This window comes from Podarcis erhardii (genome assembly GCF_964252035.2).
Source record: "Podarcis erhardii genome assembly, chromosome: 2".
NCBI classification, from domain to species: Eukaryota; Metazoa; Chordata; class Lepidosauria; order Squamata; family Lacertidae; genus Podarcis; species Podarcis erhardii.
The window spans coordinates 60,194,104-60,213,224 of record NC_138498.1 but is presented as its reverse complement, the minus strand read 5'-3'; the positions used below and the strand labels follow the sequence as shown (position 1 = coordinate 60,213,224).

The window sequence follows — 19,121 nt, the reverse complement described above, 5'->3', positions numbered from 1 at the left end:
CAAGGAGAAGGGGACGACAGAGGATGAGATGGTTGGATGGTGTTCTTGAAGCTACCAGCATGAGTTTGATCAAACTGCGGGAGGCAGTGGAGGACAGAAGTGCCTGGCGTGCTCTGGTCCATGAGGTCACAAAGAGTCGGACACGACTAAACGACTAAACAACAACAACAAAGATGTTGTTAAGACTCCCATTTGCACCAAACAACTAGCCAATGGTCAAAGGTGATGGGAATTGTAGTCCAGAAATTTCTATAGGGTTGCAGATTCCACACCTCTGCATTCAGATGTGCAGTTTTGGATCCAAATTAAGGCTCATCCAAATTTGGATTTCATATTCTAGTATTAGGAAGCCATATGGAACTACAACACAACTTGAACTGTTTCAGTGTATTAGTACCTTCATCACTGTATGTTCCATCTGCTTCTAAACATTTCAGTCATAAGCTTATATACTTTTGTAGTTTTCTTTCCTCAAACTGACATTTGTGCTTGAAGTAGCAAGTTTGTGCTTGAAATTCAGCAGGCAGAATGATGGCAGTGAGCTCTAGCTGCTGCTGAAATAGTGTTTTCCAGCCCTGGGGAATCAGTTCTAGCCAGATGTTCGTTTCAGTATGGTCCACTTAAAACTACAGCACTCTTCATACAGAAAAGTTGGAAGAGTTAAGAGCTCCCCAACCCTTGTTGTTGCCAAAATGTATCTGCAAAAGCAAAAACAGAGAGCTGCATCTATAACCTTAATACAGATGCAAAATGCTATCACCCATAAATAACTATATAGAAGTTGTTCCTTACAAGTTATCCCTAAATAGTCCATTCTAGAGCTTTGCAGCAGGCAATAAAAAGGTTGTAATCACTTTCCTCTACTTAAAATGTGCAAGTTGTTTCTTTCTGGGAACAGAAAGAAAACAACATTAGTGCTACATTAAAAGACTTTTCTACCCCAACCTGCCAGTTCGAAAGCACGTCAAAGTGCAAGTAGATAAATTGGGCAGGAAGGTAAACGGCGCTTCCGTGCGCTGCTCTGGGTTCGGTGTTCCATTGCACCAGAAGCAGCTTAGTCATGCTGGCCACATGACCTGGAAAAACTGTCTGCGGACAAACGTTGGCTCCCTCGACCAGTAAAGTGAGATGAGTGCCGCAATCCCAGAGTCGTTTGTGACTGGACTTAGCTGTCAGGGGTCTCTTTACCTGTCCCCAGCACAATTTTTACTTTTCATTGAACCTGCAATATGAAGCTGCCCTGGGTTTCAAAAGCAGATTCCTACATGGCAGGAATGGGGATAAGTTATTTTTAGTGAAAAGCAAAGATAAACCTTCCTTGACTTTTGAAAAGCAAAATGAAACACTCCATCTCTTCTCCACGTGTCAAAAATCAAATTTCATAATGTACATTTCCCCACATACTATATATAGTCAACATGTATAGGAAGCAGATCTTTCAGTATGCTAGCCCTGCTTAACTGAAATGAATAAGCTCCATTCCATTTTATTTTCTTTACATGTACGTAGTTTTGAAATAGTTTTATTTACAACATTATACATTAGTTGATATATCACTGCTCAAATAGCAGTAAGCAGTGTAAAAATTATTTGTAGAAATGGCTCTACTTGGTTTTGTTTTACATACCAAGGATTAAACTTCTATAGCTTTCCATAATGTACAACAGATGGCTTTGGTTAAAAGTTTGGAGAACCTTACGACTGTAGGCTTTGTTTTTAAGAAGTTTTGCGCAATAAAGGTAGTGAGATATGGTTCTGAGATTCAAGAAGCTCATCAGGAGACAAGCTGTCTTCCACTTTACCTTAAAGTCCCTGGTCTCTGCTGCTCTTCCAACCACACCTCACCAACTGCACCCTAGTTTTAAAGTTTTAAAAATGCCCTTCCCATTTGTAGTGATAAAGTGGATTAGTACTTTAACTGGAGCAATTTATATGAACTGAAGGAAACTGGTTCACTCATCTTACAATTTTGCTTTCTCTAGTTTATGTGAACAACACATAACTAAGGCTACAATACTAAACACACATACTTCTGGATAAACATCCATAGGATTACACTGAAATTGTGCATAAATGGTTACAAACAAAAGCTGTACTAAAATTCTACCCTGTTTATGCGTAACGCAGTGCTTACATGCATTGAACATCCATTTCAGCTGTTGAGATTTGCATGGTTACAGTTTAACAATTTTGTTAAGGTAACATTCTACTTGACATCAGCAAAGCCTGGTTCCTAGTTACACCCAAGGCTCAGAGCTGGAAATGTTATGTGAAAATGAAACACTCAGAACTGATCTTATGTGGGAGGCTTAGGTAATTTCTATGCCACTCTACTAAAACCCCAGCTGCCAATCTAGGCAGAATCATGCAGCCAATCCTATGTATGTTTACTTCGTAAATCTCGCTAAATTTAATGGGACTTTAAACTAAGTGTATACAATCAAATTCCTGCTCCAACTGATAAAATGTGCCTGCCAAATAAAGTATTGCACGAAATAAAATAGCATGAACTGAGCTGAAGTTAAACACCTGCTTCCCAAGTAGAAAAGGTGTGTACTATCAAATATTGAATGAAGAGAGCAGAGCTTCTGATTGTACCTCTAATCAGGCATCCCTTAAACATGACCATTTCTGCTTATTTCTGAGATATGTGGCATACAATGGTATGCGCAATACACAGCAGTCTTGCTTACATCTCTGGGCTAGCAATCTCTGTATTTCATTCAGGATAAAAAATTTCGTCATCTGCACAACTTCAAACTACAGGAGAAGGTTTTCACACTCTCCCATGGAAACCAATAGAAAAATGGTGCATCTGGGAAAGTAGATCAAACCTTTCACCTAGACATGCTTGTTTTCAACATGAAGTACTTTTCATGGCAGGAGCAAACAGAAATACCAAAATATAGTACAAGTGGGCAGACTGGCCAAACTTTTTCCAATAGGGTTTTTCAAATGGTTCTTCCTTTCCCCTCTGTACTAAAGGTGTTTGTTTGTTTAGCAATGAGTTGCTTACACGTGCATAAGTTCAGATCCTGCAGCAGTACCAAGGCAACTGTTAAGATGCAAGAACCCTGAGCTTCAGTAGTGGGTTGGGAGGTTAGAAAGAACTGTTTTTTCTCTGTAAGGGGAGCACAACCTGAGAGGCTCCAACCAGAAAAGATGGGAATTTCTCTCTCACACACATGCACACAAATGCAACCAGGGGAAATATCTCTATAAACTTATGGGTTCGGGTAACCAGTATCTTTAATATCAGAACATTCAGAAACACAAGTTATTTTCCTGGAGAGGCATCACTTATAAGTAGCATCAACACTATACAGACATACATTATTTATCCTTTCTCAATGCTGGTATCTGTTTTATTTACATAATGGAATCCTGTGTACAGGAAGTAGTAAGAGTTCTCTCTGTGGGTTGTTCGGCAGAGAAGAAAAATCAAATGATTGATTGCATCAGACTGGCAAGATGAGAAAAGCTGCTGGAGAAAAGTGAACTTGCAATTCTACCACACTTCAAGCTGTGCTTACAGCACATGTACGGGCAGTGATTGCTGAAGAGGATAACTTAATTTACAAGTGGCGGAAGGCTGAGATGTTTCCGAACTGCCTTTGCTGTGATCACTATGGCTGCCATCTGCAGTGCCACCACCCAACCGTAACTAGAAAAACCGTAAGCTCTCGGACATGTATTGACCAATGTTTTCTATACAGTTACATAAGCAATTTTTCAACTGGTTATAATAATTATAATAATTTATTATTTATACTCTGTCCATCTAGCTGGGTTTCCCCAGCCACTCTGGGCGGCTTCCAACAGAATATTAAAATACAATAGTCTGTTAAACATTAAATGCTTCCCTAAACAGGGCTGCATTCAGATGGTTAGGGGGGTTGGGGGGGGGAGAGAAACAGTGAAATAGTGCATTTACACAGTTGTCCTGTTGTAGCTTGAGCATTGTCACAATACTAATACAAATATAGGCCTCAGGCATCATACTATAAGCTGTTGTTGTTTACAAGTTGTATATAACCACTGGTTTTAATTGAAGGAACAGTAACAGGAGAAACAGCACTTTAACTCAAAATCCAGACACCCATTAGGCAGAAGTTTACCAAGAAGGCCAAAGTGTTTAGCCACACCAAAAATACTAGTACAAAAGTAACTTGTACTAAACCACGTGCTTAACAATTTAATACAAATCTGTTAAAAATACTCCAATTAACTGGAGGATAAACTAAGCACTTAATGGATATACTTTCAATGTATACACTATTCAGTATACTCTATTCCATTTTATGATTGGCATAGTACTGCCGGTATGCAATTAACTGAGGAAAATAATTCAGTATGTTTATATTTAAGATTCCTTATTTGCATAGAAAGCAACACCCTGTACAGCCAGTTCTGACCAATTTGGTCTTTTGCCTCATTGTTTTTTTTTTACCATGTTGGCATCATATCAGGAAACCACATTCTTCCAAGGTGTTTGGAAACTTCAGAATGAATTTGATCCAGATTGTAGTCATTGTCTGGAATAAGCACTTCCTCCATAATGGACAGCTGGGTAAGCCTGCCTCCGCACATCTTTACAAACTCAATGAAGCCTCGACATGTAACTTCACATTCACCAAGCCCCATGGCAGTTAGATTCTTACAGCGTTCAGCAATGCGAATGAGTTCATCATCCAAGGGCTGTAGGCCATTAGCACAGACAACCAATTCAATCAACCTTGGGCAGTTCAGTCCAATACGTCCGAGCATTGATTTGCTTACTGCACGGCCAAAATAAAGATGAGTTACAGGTGTTTCCTCCCTGAAGAATGCATCAAATTCCTCCTCATATAGGAAGAAGTACATCACAATGTTGACTTTGGGGGAGTGTTTAATGAGAGCATCCCAGCTTTGTTTTTTGATAGTGTGAAATTCAATCTGTCCAGGATTCTCACTCACAACATCTATACGGAGATGTTCAAGATTAACATGCTTCTCACTTGAAAGAGCCAGTAACAATTCATCACTTAGCAGATAGTAATTAAGAGCGAGCTCCCTAAGGCCATGACACTGGTCAGCAACACAAAGAATTCCTAGGAATGACAAAAAGAAGGAAAGAAAAGTTAAGTACAAAGAAAGACTCTAATTTAGTTTACCTCTACCATGCTGAAAAACATTCCCAATTCCAGGACATCACAATTATCAGAAACCAGCATCAAGTTCTTAGGCTGTTATCTAACAACTTTTATGTGAAGCTTCATAAGATTGTGCCATTATGTACGTAGCCTATAATAAGGGCTAGGATTTTGCCTGCCATGTATATCTGTTTGAATGCATCACTTATTTATGTATTATTATTATGTATGTTTTAAATGAGGATTATTGGTAAGAAGGTCTGTATATTGTTCAGCGGATATTTTAGCAATCATTCTAGATACAAAATACGTCTAGGATACGAAATACGTCTAGGATACGTCTAGGATACGAAATAATGCTTGTAAAGAACTGTTTTTGGAAGTTCCAATCACAATGGAAAGCAATGTAAATGCTCACTGAGAAAAATAATTGCATTTCAAAATGTAACTTTTTTGTACAGTCTGCTGTCTGTATGCATATTTTCTCTCAGTATGTTTCAAGAACAAAAACCTTCACAACAATTTTATTTACCCAAAAGGATTTGACACCTATGAAAGGCAGTACTTGTCAGTATATTAACAAAGCAAGCAACACAAGCATAAAGGACTCAAATCTTAACATAGTCAATTAGTGAAATTCATTCACCAAAATTTGAAGTCTATGGAGAATAAAGCTGTGATTTTCTTAATTGTTTTCAGTCTCCAAACATTATGCTGGGCCTACAAAGGTATTTCATCTGAGTAGCAGAGACTATGGCAGCATCCACATAGCTTAATAAATCAAAGTTAATAGTTCATTGTCAACACACAGATGGCTCTTGCTTTGGGAATGTTTGTGTTTTGCTGCAACCCAACCATAAGGGCTAAATCATCTCTGGAGTGAAACAAGCCACAATCCTCTTTCAGATGTAATGCTAATAATGATATATACAGTTGATTTCTTCTGTAAGAAAGACAAAAGTTGATAAAAGAATTTCATAAACTTGGTAAAGTAAGAGGGAACCTTGATAATTATGAAGGTGATTTTTAAATAAATAAAATGTTAATTGAAGGAATTAATCATGAACTGCTACTTTTATATTACTTTTTGTTTTCTCAGATTACTTACCAGCTGGTGAAACATGAGGGCAACTGCTCATTTTGAGCAATTTTAAAGTGTCACTATTGTTTGCAACAAGGACCTTCAAGGATGGATCATCTACTGGTGTGTCTTCAATCTTGATGGAAGATAATGACTTGGAATTGACAAATACTACTGTAAGAGCTGATACGAAGTGAGCCTATTCAGACAAAAAAAGAGAAGGAAAACATTGGCATGCAGTTATATGACTTTTAAAATTTTATCCCCAAATCTTGTTTTTTTCAAAGGAAAAATGTATGGAAATAACAAACAAAATAAAAAATAACTGGCAGACAGGCCACTATGAAGTGGAAGCTCCTAACTCCATTTGCTGACTGGCTGAGTACTGGAAATTACAATAAATAAATTAACGGAAGTCAAAAATTTGACATTGACCAATCAAATGTTATTTTAAAAGAAACCTGAAGCTCATGCTCATTTTACATCCTGCATAAAAATCTGGTACTGAAGTCCCAATAATACCGTGCCACTGCAATTAGCAACTTTGCCCAACCTCACCCCTAATTACCCTAGAAATTCATGACATGCAGAGTAAACCTAACTTTTAGAACAGGTCCCACCTCATTTTATTTACAGACATAATTTCAAGTTCAGAACTCTATGGAATATTACCTTGGAAACATTCATGAAACTTGGTTTTGCCGTTGAAATCAAGCCAAGTGTCTTGATAGAACAATTCACCAGCTGAGATAGGATGTCACAAGCTGCTTCTGCAGACTCTGTACTACTATCAACCTGTAAGGCAACACACAATACTTTAGTGAAAATCAACATTACATTGAATTATATTCATTATGCAATGTAGAGAGCCAATGAGTACTAGCACCATGTGCTGCTTTGTACTTCCGCATTGAAGTTATTGCAAAGCACTTTTGATTCTTAGTGAGCACACCTGTCCAAAATTCTGTACTGCAACTTCATTAATGCTTCCCAGAGATTCTTGAGCAGCAACTATGTATTGCATGCATGACACAGAGTTTAGTGCTGATTTCATAAAACACAGCATCCCTGTGTTTGAAAAAGGAATGCAAGCAGTCTATGTCACTCCAAACCTGCTGGAAGGAAGTGTACCTTCCAGGCTGTCTGGAGTGATTCAGTTTAATCCAAAGGCAGGTTGACAGTGACCACCTGATGCCAGACTTCTTGGTGGGGAGGTGGGAGAGGAACTGTTTGGTTGAAGTGAATGGTTTCTGGACCAGCGAGGGGCTTGAGATTTGTTTATCTGCTAATTAGTGGGTGCAAGTATTGCTTTGTTTATTGCTTGAGTACTGCCAATGTTTTTGTTACTGTTTATAGGGCTGGTTTGTTTTTGTATGTAATATGAAATGTTAATCTATTATATAATCTCTCCCTTTTTCCAACAGCATTATATATATGCATATATTTTTCTTTAATGTAAGTCACTTAGACATCTTCAAGTGACAAAATAAGAATAATAATAACAACCTGAAGCTATTACAGTATTACCCTTTCTCCAAATTGGTTCAAGGTGATGTAGAAAATCTATTCCTTTACCTTCACAAGAACACCGTGAAGTAGGTTAAGCCAAGAGATTGTGATTGGTCCAAAATCTGAATTTGAATCTCCTTGGTTTCAGGCTCTCTACTTTTCATTTCTACCTGAAATGCTCCAAGTAGGTGGTAAATACACTATACTTCACTTACTGAAATTGGTAAAGAAATAATGCTGAAGGTGCATTTGAAAAGTAAACCCTACCTAATTAACAACAACAAAAAGTATCCTGAATCCAGGAGATGCCCACATTATCTCTTAACACTGGTTTCCCTGGGAAGATAGGAATTGGAGACATAGAAAACTTGCAGTTGCCAGCACATTTCTATTTGATATTTCTACACTTAAAAAAACAGTAAACACTAGCCTAAACAAGTAAGTTTCTTTAAAATTGACAAATACATATTCTAAAATTCAATGCACATAAAATATTCTTAATTATTACTAGAACACAAAAGAGGCTTCTTTACCTTGAAGCTGACATACTGCAAATGATCAGCATGTCTTTTAATAATCTGTTGAATAAGATCTGGGTGAGTAGACTTCAAGTATGAAGTAGCAGGCTGATTAAGCTCAAATTCAAACTTTCTCCAGAGATCAGGAATATGGAACACTTCATTCCATCTCCGGCAAACTGAAGATGCACGGGCACGATCAACAAGAGGCAGGCATTGGAAGATGTGCAAGACTACGTGGTGTGGCAGACTTCCCCAGTCCATCAAGGTAAAAGGATGAGATGTATCAAACAGAGTGCTGTAAAAACCAGTTTTCTGCTTTTTTGTCCTCTGTAGTGTTTGAAGAACTGGATTTTCAGCTTTAGCTGTCTGCCTGATCCTCTTCATTCCGAGAGCAAAATGATTTCAGGTACAATACTGTTGAGATGTATAGAAGCTGCAAAGCTTTCTGAAAGTTTTCAAGTACTGTAGATCTCTATAAAAGTACATAGGGCCGTAACAAACAAAATAATTAGAATTCCAAAGTATATCTTGCAACTTTGCTTTTGTAAGCTATAATATTGTTTGATCCTTTGTCCCAGTTTTCAAAACAATGCATAAGGACTTAAACTTAAAGGGGGGGGGAGAGAAGCACACGCATGTTTCACTCCTCTTATTTGGAATGAAGGCACTTACTAGTCTCTGTATCAGAAACAGAAACAGTGATAAGGTAGTGTTCTCAATCACAGGGAGGTTTGCAAGCATGTTCAGCTGCACAGCTAGTCAAAAAATATTGGCAGGTATAAGCACAGTTTTGACATAATTAGTTGGGAATGATGTTCTAATGACAAGTGATATATGAAACATATGGCTACAGTATTTTTCTTGTGGCAAGGAGTTCCAGAGCTCAGCTCTCCTAAAATAAGTACTGACATTTGCTCTAGAGTATCACAACTTACCCATTTCCAAATTTTAAGCAGAAACAGGAAATAAGTTTTCTTTGGTATTTCCCCCTTTTATACATGCCTTTTAAAGGTGTTTTTATTCATCTCCTGTAATTTCTTCTCCCATTCTCCTTTCGCACTCAGCTCATATCTTATCTCCAACAGCCATTCCTCCATTCTGTTGTTTCTACATTCACTTCTACCCAATTCCCTTCCTTTCTATTCCTAGTTAATTATTGCTATTATATTTATTAACTTGCATCCCTGGCAACTTTTACTCAGCATGCAAAAATGGTGGCTGTGCTGACACTGATTCAACCAAAAGCTTATGGTATGCCAAGAGAGTAGTTCAAGTACTGGGCATGCTGTGGCCTCCCTGAAAGTGGCCCAGGGCCCATCAGTAGGTCCCAGCCCACTGTTTAAGATTAACCAAATGAAAGTTTTATATCAATTGAAAAGGTGTTTTTAATTTTGTGAATTATAATTTTTTGGTAGAAGTTCAAATCCTTTCATTAATGATAAAAATATTAAGAGGTTTAATCTTAAAGGTTAAATCTTCCACAAAGAGGGGTGTGTCCAACTGTGTCACTTACCAGCAGAACGTTTCACCAGCAGAGCGAAACAATTTTGGTAAATTCTCCCTTCCTCCCCCCTGCCCCATCTGTTCTGGAGAATCTTATAATTCAATACTGTATTTAGGACTTGGGGAATGGGGAATTGCTAGAAATTGTTTTCCCCCTTCACCTTGCTGAGTGACACCATTGGATACAACCCAAAATATTTTAGCAATGTAAGATGAGGACAAGAAAGATAATCTTGTACCGTATAGGTTACAGACATTTGCAGCCAACACAGACATATAACACAGGAACAATGGGTTGTATCTAATGCTAGTTCTGCTCAGAGTAGACCCATTAAAATTAATGAATCTTAGTTAGTGAGGCCTAGTAACTTAAATGAGTCTACTCTAAGTAGGACGAGCACTCACTCTATGTAACCCAATGTTGCTGGGGCTTTTTTGGGGGGGGGGGGGAGTTAAGCTTAGAGGTCTTAAGTATGAGCCAAGATGGAGTTCATCAACCTTTATGCTCTAGAACAAGTGGTTCTCTAATCCTGGCGAAGGCCTGGACCAGTTAAGTAATCCATTTTTTAAATAAAGAGCAGGCAAATGCTGAAAGACAGTGTTTTTCCAGAGGAAAGATAAACAGTATATTGAAGCTGAAGGTTCACATTGCTCTAAGAAACACTTATATTCAGAGAAGATGAATAGCAGGCAAGCGGGGGGTGGGGGTGGGGTGGGGGTGGGGGTGGGGGTGGGGGTGGGTTCCCAAAGAATGCTGCTGGAGTCCCTGGCTGCTAGTATCAGTCATTTATTGGGATAATTAAATGCGTCCTCCAATCACCAAAACATTACTAGCAAACAAGGACAATTTACAGCACACAAGTCCGCTCTGAGGTAATTCTGACTGAACAGGCCTTACTCGCAGGTAAGCAAAGTTAGGACTACAGTCTTAGTAATAATATTCAGATACTATTACAGTATCATCTCTAAAACATCAGCTGTGAAAGTCATAGTATAGTTTTCTGATACTTAGTTGACAAAGCAACCAAAATATATAGCTATAAAATGACACAAACTATAAAGCTGCGACTGCTGTACGGTGGTACCTTGGTGGTACCTTGGGTTAAGTACTTGATTTGTTCCGGAGGTCTGTTCTTAACCTGAAGCACCACTTTAGCTAATGGGGCCTCCTGCTGCCGCCGCTGCACGATTTCTGTTCTCATCCTGAAGCAAAGTTCTTAACCTGAGGTACTATTTCTGGGTTATCGGAGTTTGTAACCTGAAGCATATGTAACCTGAAGCGTATGTAACTCGAGGTACCACTGTATTCATTTTATAATCTACCTCACAAACAAATGAGAGCATGTGACAATGGTAGTGTTAGCATACCATGCTAATTCATAGCTAATGGTTTACAGTGGTACCTCGGGTTAACATATGCTTCAGGTTACATACATGCAGCCAGTTTGACCAGAATGCAGAGCAATACTGTAGGAACGACTAATTCTGCACATCTAGAAATTATAAAGCTGTAGTTAGTACTTTTCTCTGAACAAATTAATAGTTAAGACAAAAACATTGCATGTGAACCAAAGTGTCTCCAAATAGATTCAAGCTTGCCCCCCCCCCCCAGTTAAGTCAACTACAGCTTAATGGCTAGTTGTGCAAGTCACCTAGCCTTGAATTAGAGGTGCACTTGCACACATATCTCTAGAGAATGTGGAAATTCCTGTCTAACACAAGTACCTTTATGGTGTCAGAACAGCCATCCCATTGATGAGTCATCCTGTCTGTGTGAAAAGATTCCTTAACTGGAGAGCAGGGTGGGGTCCTAGAAGAATGGCTGACCTATGAAGTCATCCACCAAAGAAAAAACGACCTGCCAAGTCTAGGAAACCCATATGAGGGACGCAGTCAAGTTTTGGAACTATTACTTGTGCAAGTAAATCACTTCCTACTAGTGGTTTGAAATTCAAAATATCTGGAACTGATTAATTTCATGAAAGAAAAACACCAATGGAGCAAGACTTCTAACACAGAAGAATGTACCATGCAGTTTATAAAAGCTTGGCAAACCTGACTATATCCAAACATATGCCTTTATACTTCAACTAAGAAAATTACAACTGTTTAAGTACTGAAAATATGATAAACAATTCAAGGTTCACCCAGGCTCAGTTATGGTGTGTCCAGTGTTATATCAGAACGAAACCAGATACAGAGGACAGGGCAGCAAATGGCAGCAGCTCAGGGATGTCCCCTCAATACTTAGTAGCAAGGAGAGCCTGCCAAGCAAGCTGACCAGGCAATTTCCATTCTGTAAGCTAAGCACAATTTGTATTAACATGCTTGCAACAAGTAGGAAAATTAAAAGCCTTGAAAGAGCTTTGGACTAATGGAATGGAATGCCAACCCAGCAACAAATCATAGAATAGTTTTGAAGCTGGGATTCAGTAGTGCTGACTTCTTCCCATGATTGCTTCTTAAATTTGTTCATTTGTAGGAAAGCTGCAATGGCTCTAATAGATTCTAATGAATCTCTGTGCAGTTAGGCAAAGTTCAGAAAAGGGAAAGATACTCCAAAAAGTATTGTGCAAAAAGGGAACTAAGGCTGCAATCCTATGGACACTTATGGGAAGAAAGCAGTTCTCACAAGGGAAGGAAATAAAATGTAGGATCTCCTAAGAAGTAGTATTGAGCCAATACTTTCTAATTCTTTCATACCTGTATATAACCTAGAGTTAAGGCTGATCATCAAAGTGCATGAGATCAAATTATTCAGGAATGCGAAAACTCAAGAATAAGATTACATTTGGGGTCTTCAGAAAACAGGTGACCAGGGAAGGGGTTATGACAAGATTTAAAAATTAAGCATGTTGTGGATGAAGGGCACAGAGAAAGGGTTCTTTCCCCCCTCTCTCAGAACAATCTAACCGTTTCCAAGGAAGCTGTTTAGATTATGACTGAAAAAATAAAATACTTCACATAGAGCATAATTAAAGGAAATGGGTGCCACGAGCTATGGTGATGATCACTACTTTAGAGGGCTTTAAAAGTGATTAGCTTATGGTGACTAATGTGTCAATGACTACTTGTTAGGATGATTATTTATCCCTGCCACAAAACACTAGTTGTTCAGGAGCAAATACAAGAGAGGGCTATTTCTACATGCCCTGCTTGTGGAGTTTCTAGCTGGTCACGCTGGAAAACAGTATGCTGAGCTTTGGTCTCATCCAACAGCTCTCTCCTTATGTTATCGCTGGAACATAAACTCTCATGAATACAGTGGGTTTTGCTTCTGAGTAACATGGATGGGAATCTGCTCTGGTTAGGCACTCTTCGAATGAATATACAGTGGTACCTCGAGTTACAAATGCCTCAGGTTCCAAATGCTTCAGGTTACAAACTCCGCTAACCTGGAAGAGTTACCTCGAGTTGAGAACTTTGCTCCAGGATGAGAACAGAAATTGTATGCCGCCAAGAGGCCCCATTAGCGAAAGAACGACTCTAGTTAAGAAGAGTTTCAGGTTAAGAACAGACCTCTGGAACAAATTAAGTTCGTAACTAGAGGTATCACTGTATTTTAACTATTAAGGCGGTATTTTGGTTGTAGATATATTATTAGATGCAGACACCTGGAACTGGATTTTAAAAGTTAGTAACAGTTGGAAAAAAGTTACATTAATATCTCATTGAAGATTAAAATACTCTTCACTATTAATTCTTTGAAATGAAGTGGTTGTCTTGATATTTCTTGATATTTCTTTTGCATTTTATTTCAAAAACATACAGAAGACATATTTCTGGTTTATTTAGCAACAGAACATGATGGATATCATAGCATAGATAGCCTGTTTATTGCTGCACAAAGCACAGAAAGCACATCAATGAACAAATATTTATGGATAACATTCAGCTATTACTAATATGGCAATGTTAAACCCAAAGCAAACTATACAATACATTTTTGTACCAACATTCTCTTACCTAAAGAATGTGTCCAAATTATAGTTAACGCTGGATGAATGAACTGGGTTATCTGCGTCCATGAGTCAATCACCCACATCTGTCTGCTTGCACTTCTAGGCTAGGTAAAATATCAAAGAAATTTTAATTTAGTTTGCCAAAACAGAATTTCAGAGTGAGTTTGTAATTTAAGAACTACAACTGCACCGAGTTCAGATTTTCACCTATTCTGACACAGAGAGAGGAAGATACAGTGGAACCTCGGGTTACGTACTGTCCTCCTTACGAATGCTTCGGGTAATGAGCTCCGCTAACCCAAAAGTAGATGCCCTTAGTTGCAAAGTTTGCCCCAGGATGCAAGCGGAAGTTGCATGCCGCCGGCGTGGCAGCAGCAGGAGACCCCATTAACGAAAGCGCGTCTCATGTTAAGAATGGTTTCGACTTAAGAACAGACCTCCAGAACGAATTAAGTTCGTAACTGGAGGTACCACTGTACCAAACAAATCAATTTTCTTCTTCCTTGGAAACCAAGTTCCAGTTTTAGGAGTGGAAAATATTTAACATTCAATCTGCAATCCTCCATCCAACGAACACCTTATAAGTTCATCACTGCACCTGATAAATTATGTATAAGATCCTGGAGTGTGTGCACCTTTTTATTTTAAAAATTATGAACATTTATTCTCATAAGGTGCCATTATAGATTCAACTGATCCCTTTAAACTACAAATACTTCCCGAGTGCAAAAAGCAATCTGGAGTTTTGCCACCACAGTTCCGCCCTCACCCTTTCCCCAAGGACTGATGCTGCTGTTGCATACACAACAGCTTGAATCCAACTCCTGATGGCAGGGGAAGAGCAGAAGATGGCTTTTCCATCTTCTTTCCCTAGCAGTCCCCTGAAATGCCTTTACTGAATAGGGTGAGCTATGGCACAGGAGACTGAAGGTAACTGCAAGAAGGTGGAGGCACCTTCCAAGAGTAGACAACATTCTCACTGAATGTGCCTTCGGTGACTTCCCTCAGCAATCTCAGTCCCCTGAGCCTTGTGGCGAGGCTTTTCAGAAGGAGGAAAGTCACTCATTGCACACCTCTTTCCATCAGTACATAAAATCCAAGCCACAATCTTTCCCCTCCCCCCAAAATTTCCTATTAAAAAGAAAACCCTGAAGAGCAGACTCAACTGCTGTTTAAATTCTTTTGTATTAAAACACACTTTTCACCATATGCTCCCTAATTGCGTTTTTAGTTCTGCTTTAATTCTGCCACGGTTTTATGTAACGGGTTATTCTGTTTTATATAATACTTTGATTTAGTTTTCTTTTTATATAAAAAACACACATAGTTTTAAACAAAATATTTATCATGCAAAGACCCCAAAACCGATTAATGAATACTGAGCATTTATAGAGCAGTTTGGGTGACTCTGCAGAGGATCTTTTTAAAAAATGGTATTTTAAAAAGGACACACACACTGCTTTTGCTTCTTTATAAGGCATAATTTCATAAAAATCAAGGGTGCCTTCAGATGATCATGCAGAAAGCCATACACCAGATCAGGACAAAATCCCAACAGTGCCATATCTAACAAAAACCCAAGAATTCTAGATCTTACAGAAGTACACCTTTTTTGATGAGGTGATTTTAAGTACAATTTAGAAATTAAGAGAATATTCCTTTTCTCAGAGGTTCAGCCAATGATCTCAAACTGGCTAAAGTACAAATGCTGGAATAGAAATTGGTAAGTGTAGTGTGGCATGTGCAAACACAGTGGATGACTTGACCCAATTCATGGTATTTTCAGAGAATTCATGAACACAAACTTTGCCATTTGCAAGTCAAACTGATATGCTGGAAACTGCTTGTTTCACTAACTTTCAATTCTGTCATGACACAGTACAGTTTTGAAAGAGGACAAGATAAATGTCCAATCCAAAACACAGACAGTTGAAATAATTGAGTATAGGCTCAGGTGAAAGAAGTTGTCCCATAATAACTCACATTACCATATATATTATGTATTGTCAATAGTTTAGTTTTCCATTATACAGGTTTAAAGTCATCTTGTATTCCGACAACTATTTAACATGAAGACAGCATACTTGCTGTGACCCAGTTGTATTAACTTAGACACTGAGAACCAAGTTACAGGTTTTAATGTCTCAAATGTAAACTGAGGGTTGTTTTGGAAATAAAAATATAATGTATTCTGGACTGAAGTATCAGGAAACAACATGTAATGGCTGTTAAGAATGATGTGCAAACATAATCATGTTATATTGCTTTATAACTCATTTAAAAACAGCTGCCATTTCTAGTTGTATATTGCCCTGTGATCTTCAGATGGTAGCAAAGAAAATAAAAAAATAGTTGACACATTTCCACACAATTGTTTACCATGTGACTATGTACCTTTTGCACTAGATTCAGATATATGTTAATAACTGGAACTCATAGTTCTGCAGTAAAATCCATGTGAAGATGTAAACAGTCCTACTATCCTTATCTGCTGCATAGAAAATTGGTGTAGAAAAACTGACCATCTTCAAGAACTAAGCAAAGAATCAAACAGGATATTTAAAATCTCTACCATCTGAAAGAAAATTGACATTGGGTTTAACATCACCACTCTTAAGCTGTCTTTCAATGACAAGCTCACTGGACACATACCAGAAAATGCATTTTTAGCAAACAAATTTCATGATATATTAGCTCCTGCAGTTATTTGTGAAATAAAAAGCTACCTACTGTCGTTTGTTCAGTCTAGTGTTAAGCACTCCAACTTGCAATGAAGGTCCCTAGAGTTTTCATTCAACACTGTTGTTTTTCAAAACCTGCTGGGCAAAAATCAGAATTGAGTCAAGTTAACAGTTCACTTTCCCCTCCGAAGAAAAGAGCCGTGTACTAAGCCACAAGAGCACAATGTTAAGTATCAAGTAACAACTCATTAGGTGCCCAATACTAGCTGTGCGGGTTAACTGTTTTTCTTTTCTCCCTTTAAAAAAATCTTCCTGGCAAAAAAAGAGAAAAGCTTCCAGCAGCGAAAGCGCATCAACTGCGCCGTTTTGTCCCACTGGCTGCGAGCACACTGACAGGCAAACGAAAGGCAGATAAGTCTATTTACCTGTCAGCAGCTGCAGGGCTGTTTATAAACAGTCGCTCAAGGCGTACACGGACGCGCACTCTTTTACGTCAGAAGCAGATTTTCAGCTCAGGGTGCATTAGGGGGCTAAGGGCTAATTACTAGCATCGCTTTATGATTTAGGAAGGTTACGGCTTTGCTTCTTCCTCGTGCCCCCCCCCCGCCCCAACCACCACCAAAAGGCGCTTCTTTCTCCCTCCCTCGAGAGCTGCCACCGACTTCCAAACAGGCTTCGTGACTTCTGCCAGGCGCGAGGGATCCCAGCGGACGCCCCACTGCCGCCCTCCGGGCCAATGGGGACTCGCGGCGGAGGCGGCTGCTCCTCTCCCGCATCCTGGCTCAGTCGCGCCTCCAACGCCTTCCAGGCCCTGAAAGTGCGCGCGGCCGTTTCTCCGCCGCGGCCCCCCGCCCGCCCTCCCCCCAAACGGGCCTTGTTGTTGCGTCTGTGGCGCAGGAGCTAATGCACCCAAGGCGCCCCCTCCCCGCTCTCCCCTCACCTCAGAATCCCGAAGGCTCGTGCCAGGACGCGAGTGGCGGGCGGGCGGGCAGGCGGAGGAGGGAGGCAAGGAAAAACAAGTCGGCGGCGCCACCTCGACCCCACAACAAGCCCAGTCACTTCCGCGGCGGCGGACTGGAGGAGGAGCTGCCTCAACGCCTGACCGGCACCCACCCTCGCCTCCTTCCCTTCCCCTCTGGCGCATGCGCGAGCGTGCCCAGCTCCGTTGACCTAGATTCCGGCGCGTGCGCATCTCGATCTCCTCGTCGCTCACTTCCGCACTCTGCCGCTTCGCCGCCTTCTTTTTACGACAGGCGAGCCTTTCCCTCCCTTGGAACCGAGGTCTGGTGCGGGGGTGGGCGGGGCTGCGTGCCTCCCGCCACCATTTTGTGCTTGTCAGGGGTTGCCATGGCGACGCTTAAAATGGTAGGAAAGGCCTGTGCTTTAGCTTTAGGGAACTCCGCTTACACTAGGATAGCATAATAAATAACAAGATGAAAAAAATATTTTTAAATAATTCTAGTGGTACCTTAAAGATCAACTAAATATAAGCTTTTAAGGTATGAGCTTTCGTGTGTAATACACACTTCTGAAGCAGAGGTAGGGTAGCAGGCGCAGTTATTAATAGGGTTAGAGAATTATTGCCTCTCAATAGGAGCAGCTGTGACGAAGATGTCATTTGGTCATGCTGATGGAAGGCTAAAAACAGGAGGAAAAGGAAGCTGAGTGAAAAAAATCCCGTAGGGCATCTGCTGCTTTCACTGTTAGAGAATTATTTTGTAGACTGAGTGCATGTGTTTTAACACTTCATAGGGCTGGAGCCGAAGCACTTTTGATTGGGTAAATGCTGTGGACGCCTAACTTCTACTAGTCTCAGATGGCATAGCCAATGGCAGGGGCGTTTATTGTGTATATGTTAAATTTATGGGCTGCCATTTGGCCAGGCTGGCAAATGCGCAAGTAATGGAACTTCTGAACACAGTTTCAATACAGAGTAGATGGGAGTTGGGTGGGGACAGTGTGTGGTCCAGCAACGTCTGGACCACATCCCTGCCTAGGGAATGAAATCAGTTGAATTAAGTGGTCGCTTCATGTGCTGGAAGGATATTAAAATGGGGAGCATTCCCCAGTTTAGCTGACTGGCTAAAGGAGGCTGTTGGAAATGTGAACATCAGAAGGCTGCAGGGTGGAGCCAATGTGGTTGGTTGAGTGCAGCTGTAAGGAATAGGTTGATTCGAATGCATGAATATCATCATGCAAAGTCTGTAGGGACTTTGGAATTCCACCCAAAACATCAGGCTTGCCTTAACAGCCCCCTCCCTTTTCCCCTGACTCGTTTCCTGAGAAATGGGTTGCCTTTTCTAGGGGGTAGAGAACTTCTGCGCCTAGCACAGCCCCCCCCCCATTTTTACCTATGAGTCCATTTTCCCCAAACCATACCTACTACCTCCTTTGCTGACATGTGGCATCAGATGTAGGAGAGATAGTGACACAGCTACAAATAAACAAGCAGGAGCCCTATGGTGCAGTGAAACCCTGAGCAAAGTGGACTTGTTGTCAAAACCGATTAACTCATTGGTGCTTACAGCAAGCCACAAGTTGCTATAAGCACAAGCATTTATTTATTTATTTATTTATTTATTTATTTATTTATTTAATTTGTATACCACTCTTCATCCAAAGATCACAGGGCAATTCACAACATAAAAATACAAAATGAAAACACAAAAGACGTAACCAAAACCAACAAAGCGATGTGAAGGATGGTCCTACACATGTATAACTTGAACAGT

At 39.9% G+C, this 19,121-nt stretch overlaps 1 protein-coding gene across 3 annotated transcripts; it reads right to left on the bottom strand.

The window, feature by feature from the left end:
* Positions 1–3,231: 3,231 nt before the first annotated feature.
* Positions 3,232–17,532, bottom strand: LOC309335367 (F-box/LRR-repeat protein 21-like). Of its 3 annotated transcripts, none has more exons than XM_081850387.1 (7): positions 17,330–17,532; positions 16,439–16,524; positions 13,713–13,812; positions 8,256–8,715; positions 6,886–7,008; positions 6,241–6,412; positions 3,232–5,090 (listed from the first exon to the last, which is right to left on the bottom strand). In XM_081850387.1, the coding sequence occupies exons 4-7, from the start codon at positions 8,625–8,627 to the stop codon at positions 4,447–4,449; spliced, it is 1,311 nt and encodes a 436-aa protein (XP_081706513.1). In that variant the 5' UTR covers positions 8,628–8,715; positions 13,713–13,812; positions 16,439–16,524; positions 17,330–17,532; the 3' UTR covers positions 3,232–4,446. The 3 variants fall into 3 exon arrangements, with proteins under 3 accessions (XP_081706513.1, XP_081706514.1, XP_081706515.1); XM_081850388.1 differs by having other exon boundaries at positions 13,713–13,807; XM_081850389.1 differs by lacking the exon at positions 13,713–13,812.
* Between the last annotated feature and the right edge of the window lie 1,589 nt (positions 17,533–19,121).

Coding starts and splice junctions, on each gene's coding strand:
- LOC309335367 (XM_081850387.1), bottom strand. CDS start 8,627: ATGAAGAGGATCAGGCAGACAGCTAAAGCTGAAAATCCAGTTCTTCAA. Junction 6,413..6,885: donor GTTTCATGAATGTTTCCAAG/GTAATATTCCAT, acceptor TTGTCTGAATAG/GCTCACTTCGTATCAGCTCT. Junction 5,091..6,240: donor CCCTCATGTTTCACCAGCTG/GTAAGTAATCTG, acceptor TGTCATTCCTAG/GAATTCTTTGTGTTGCTGAC.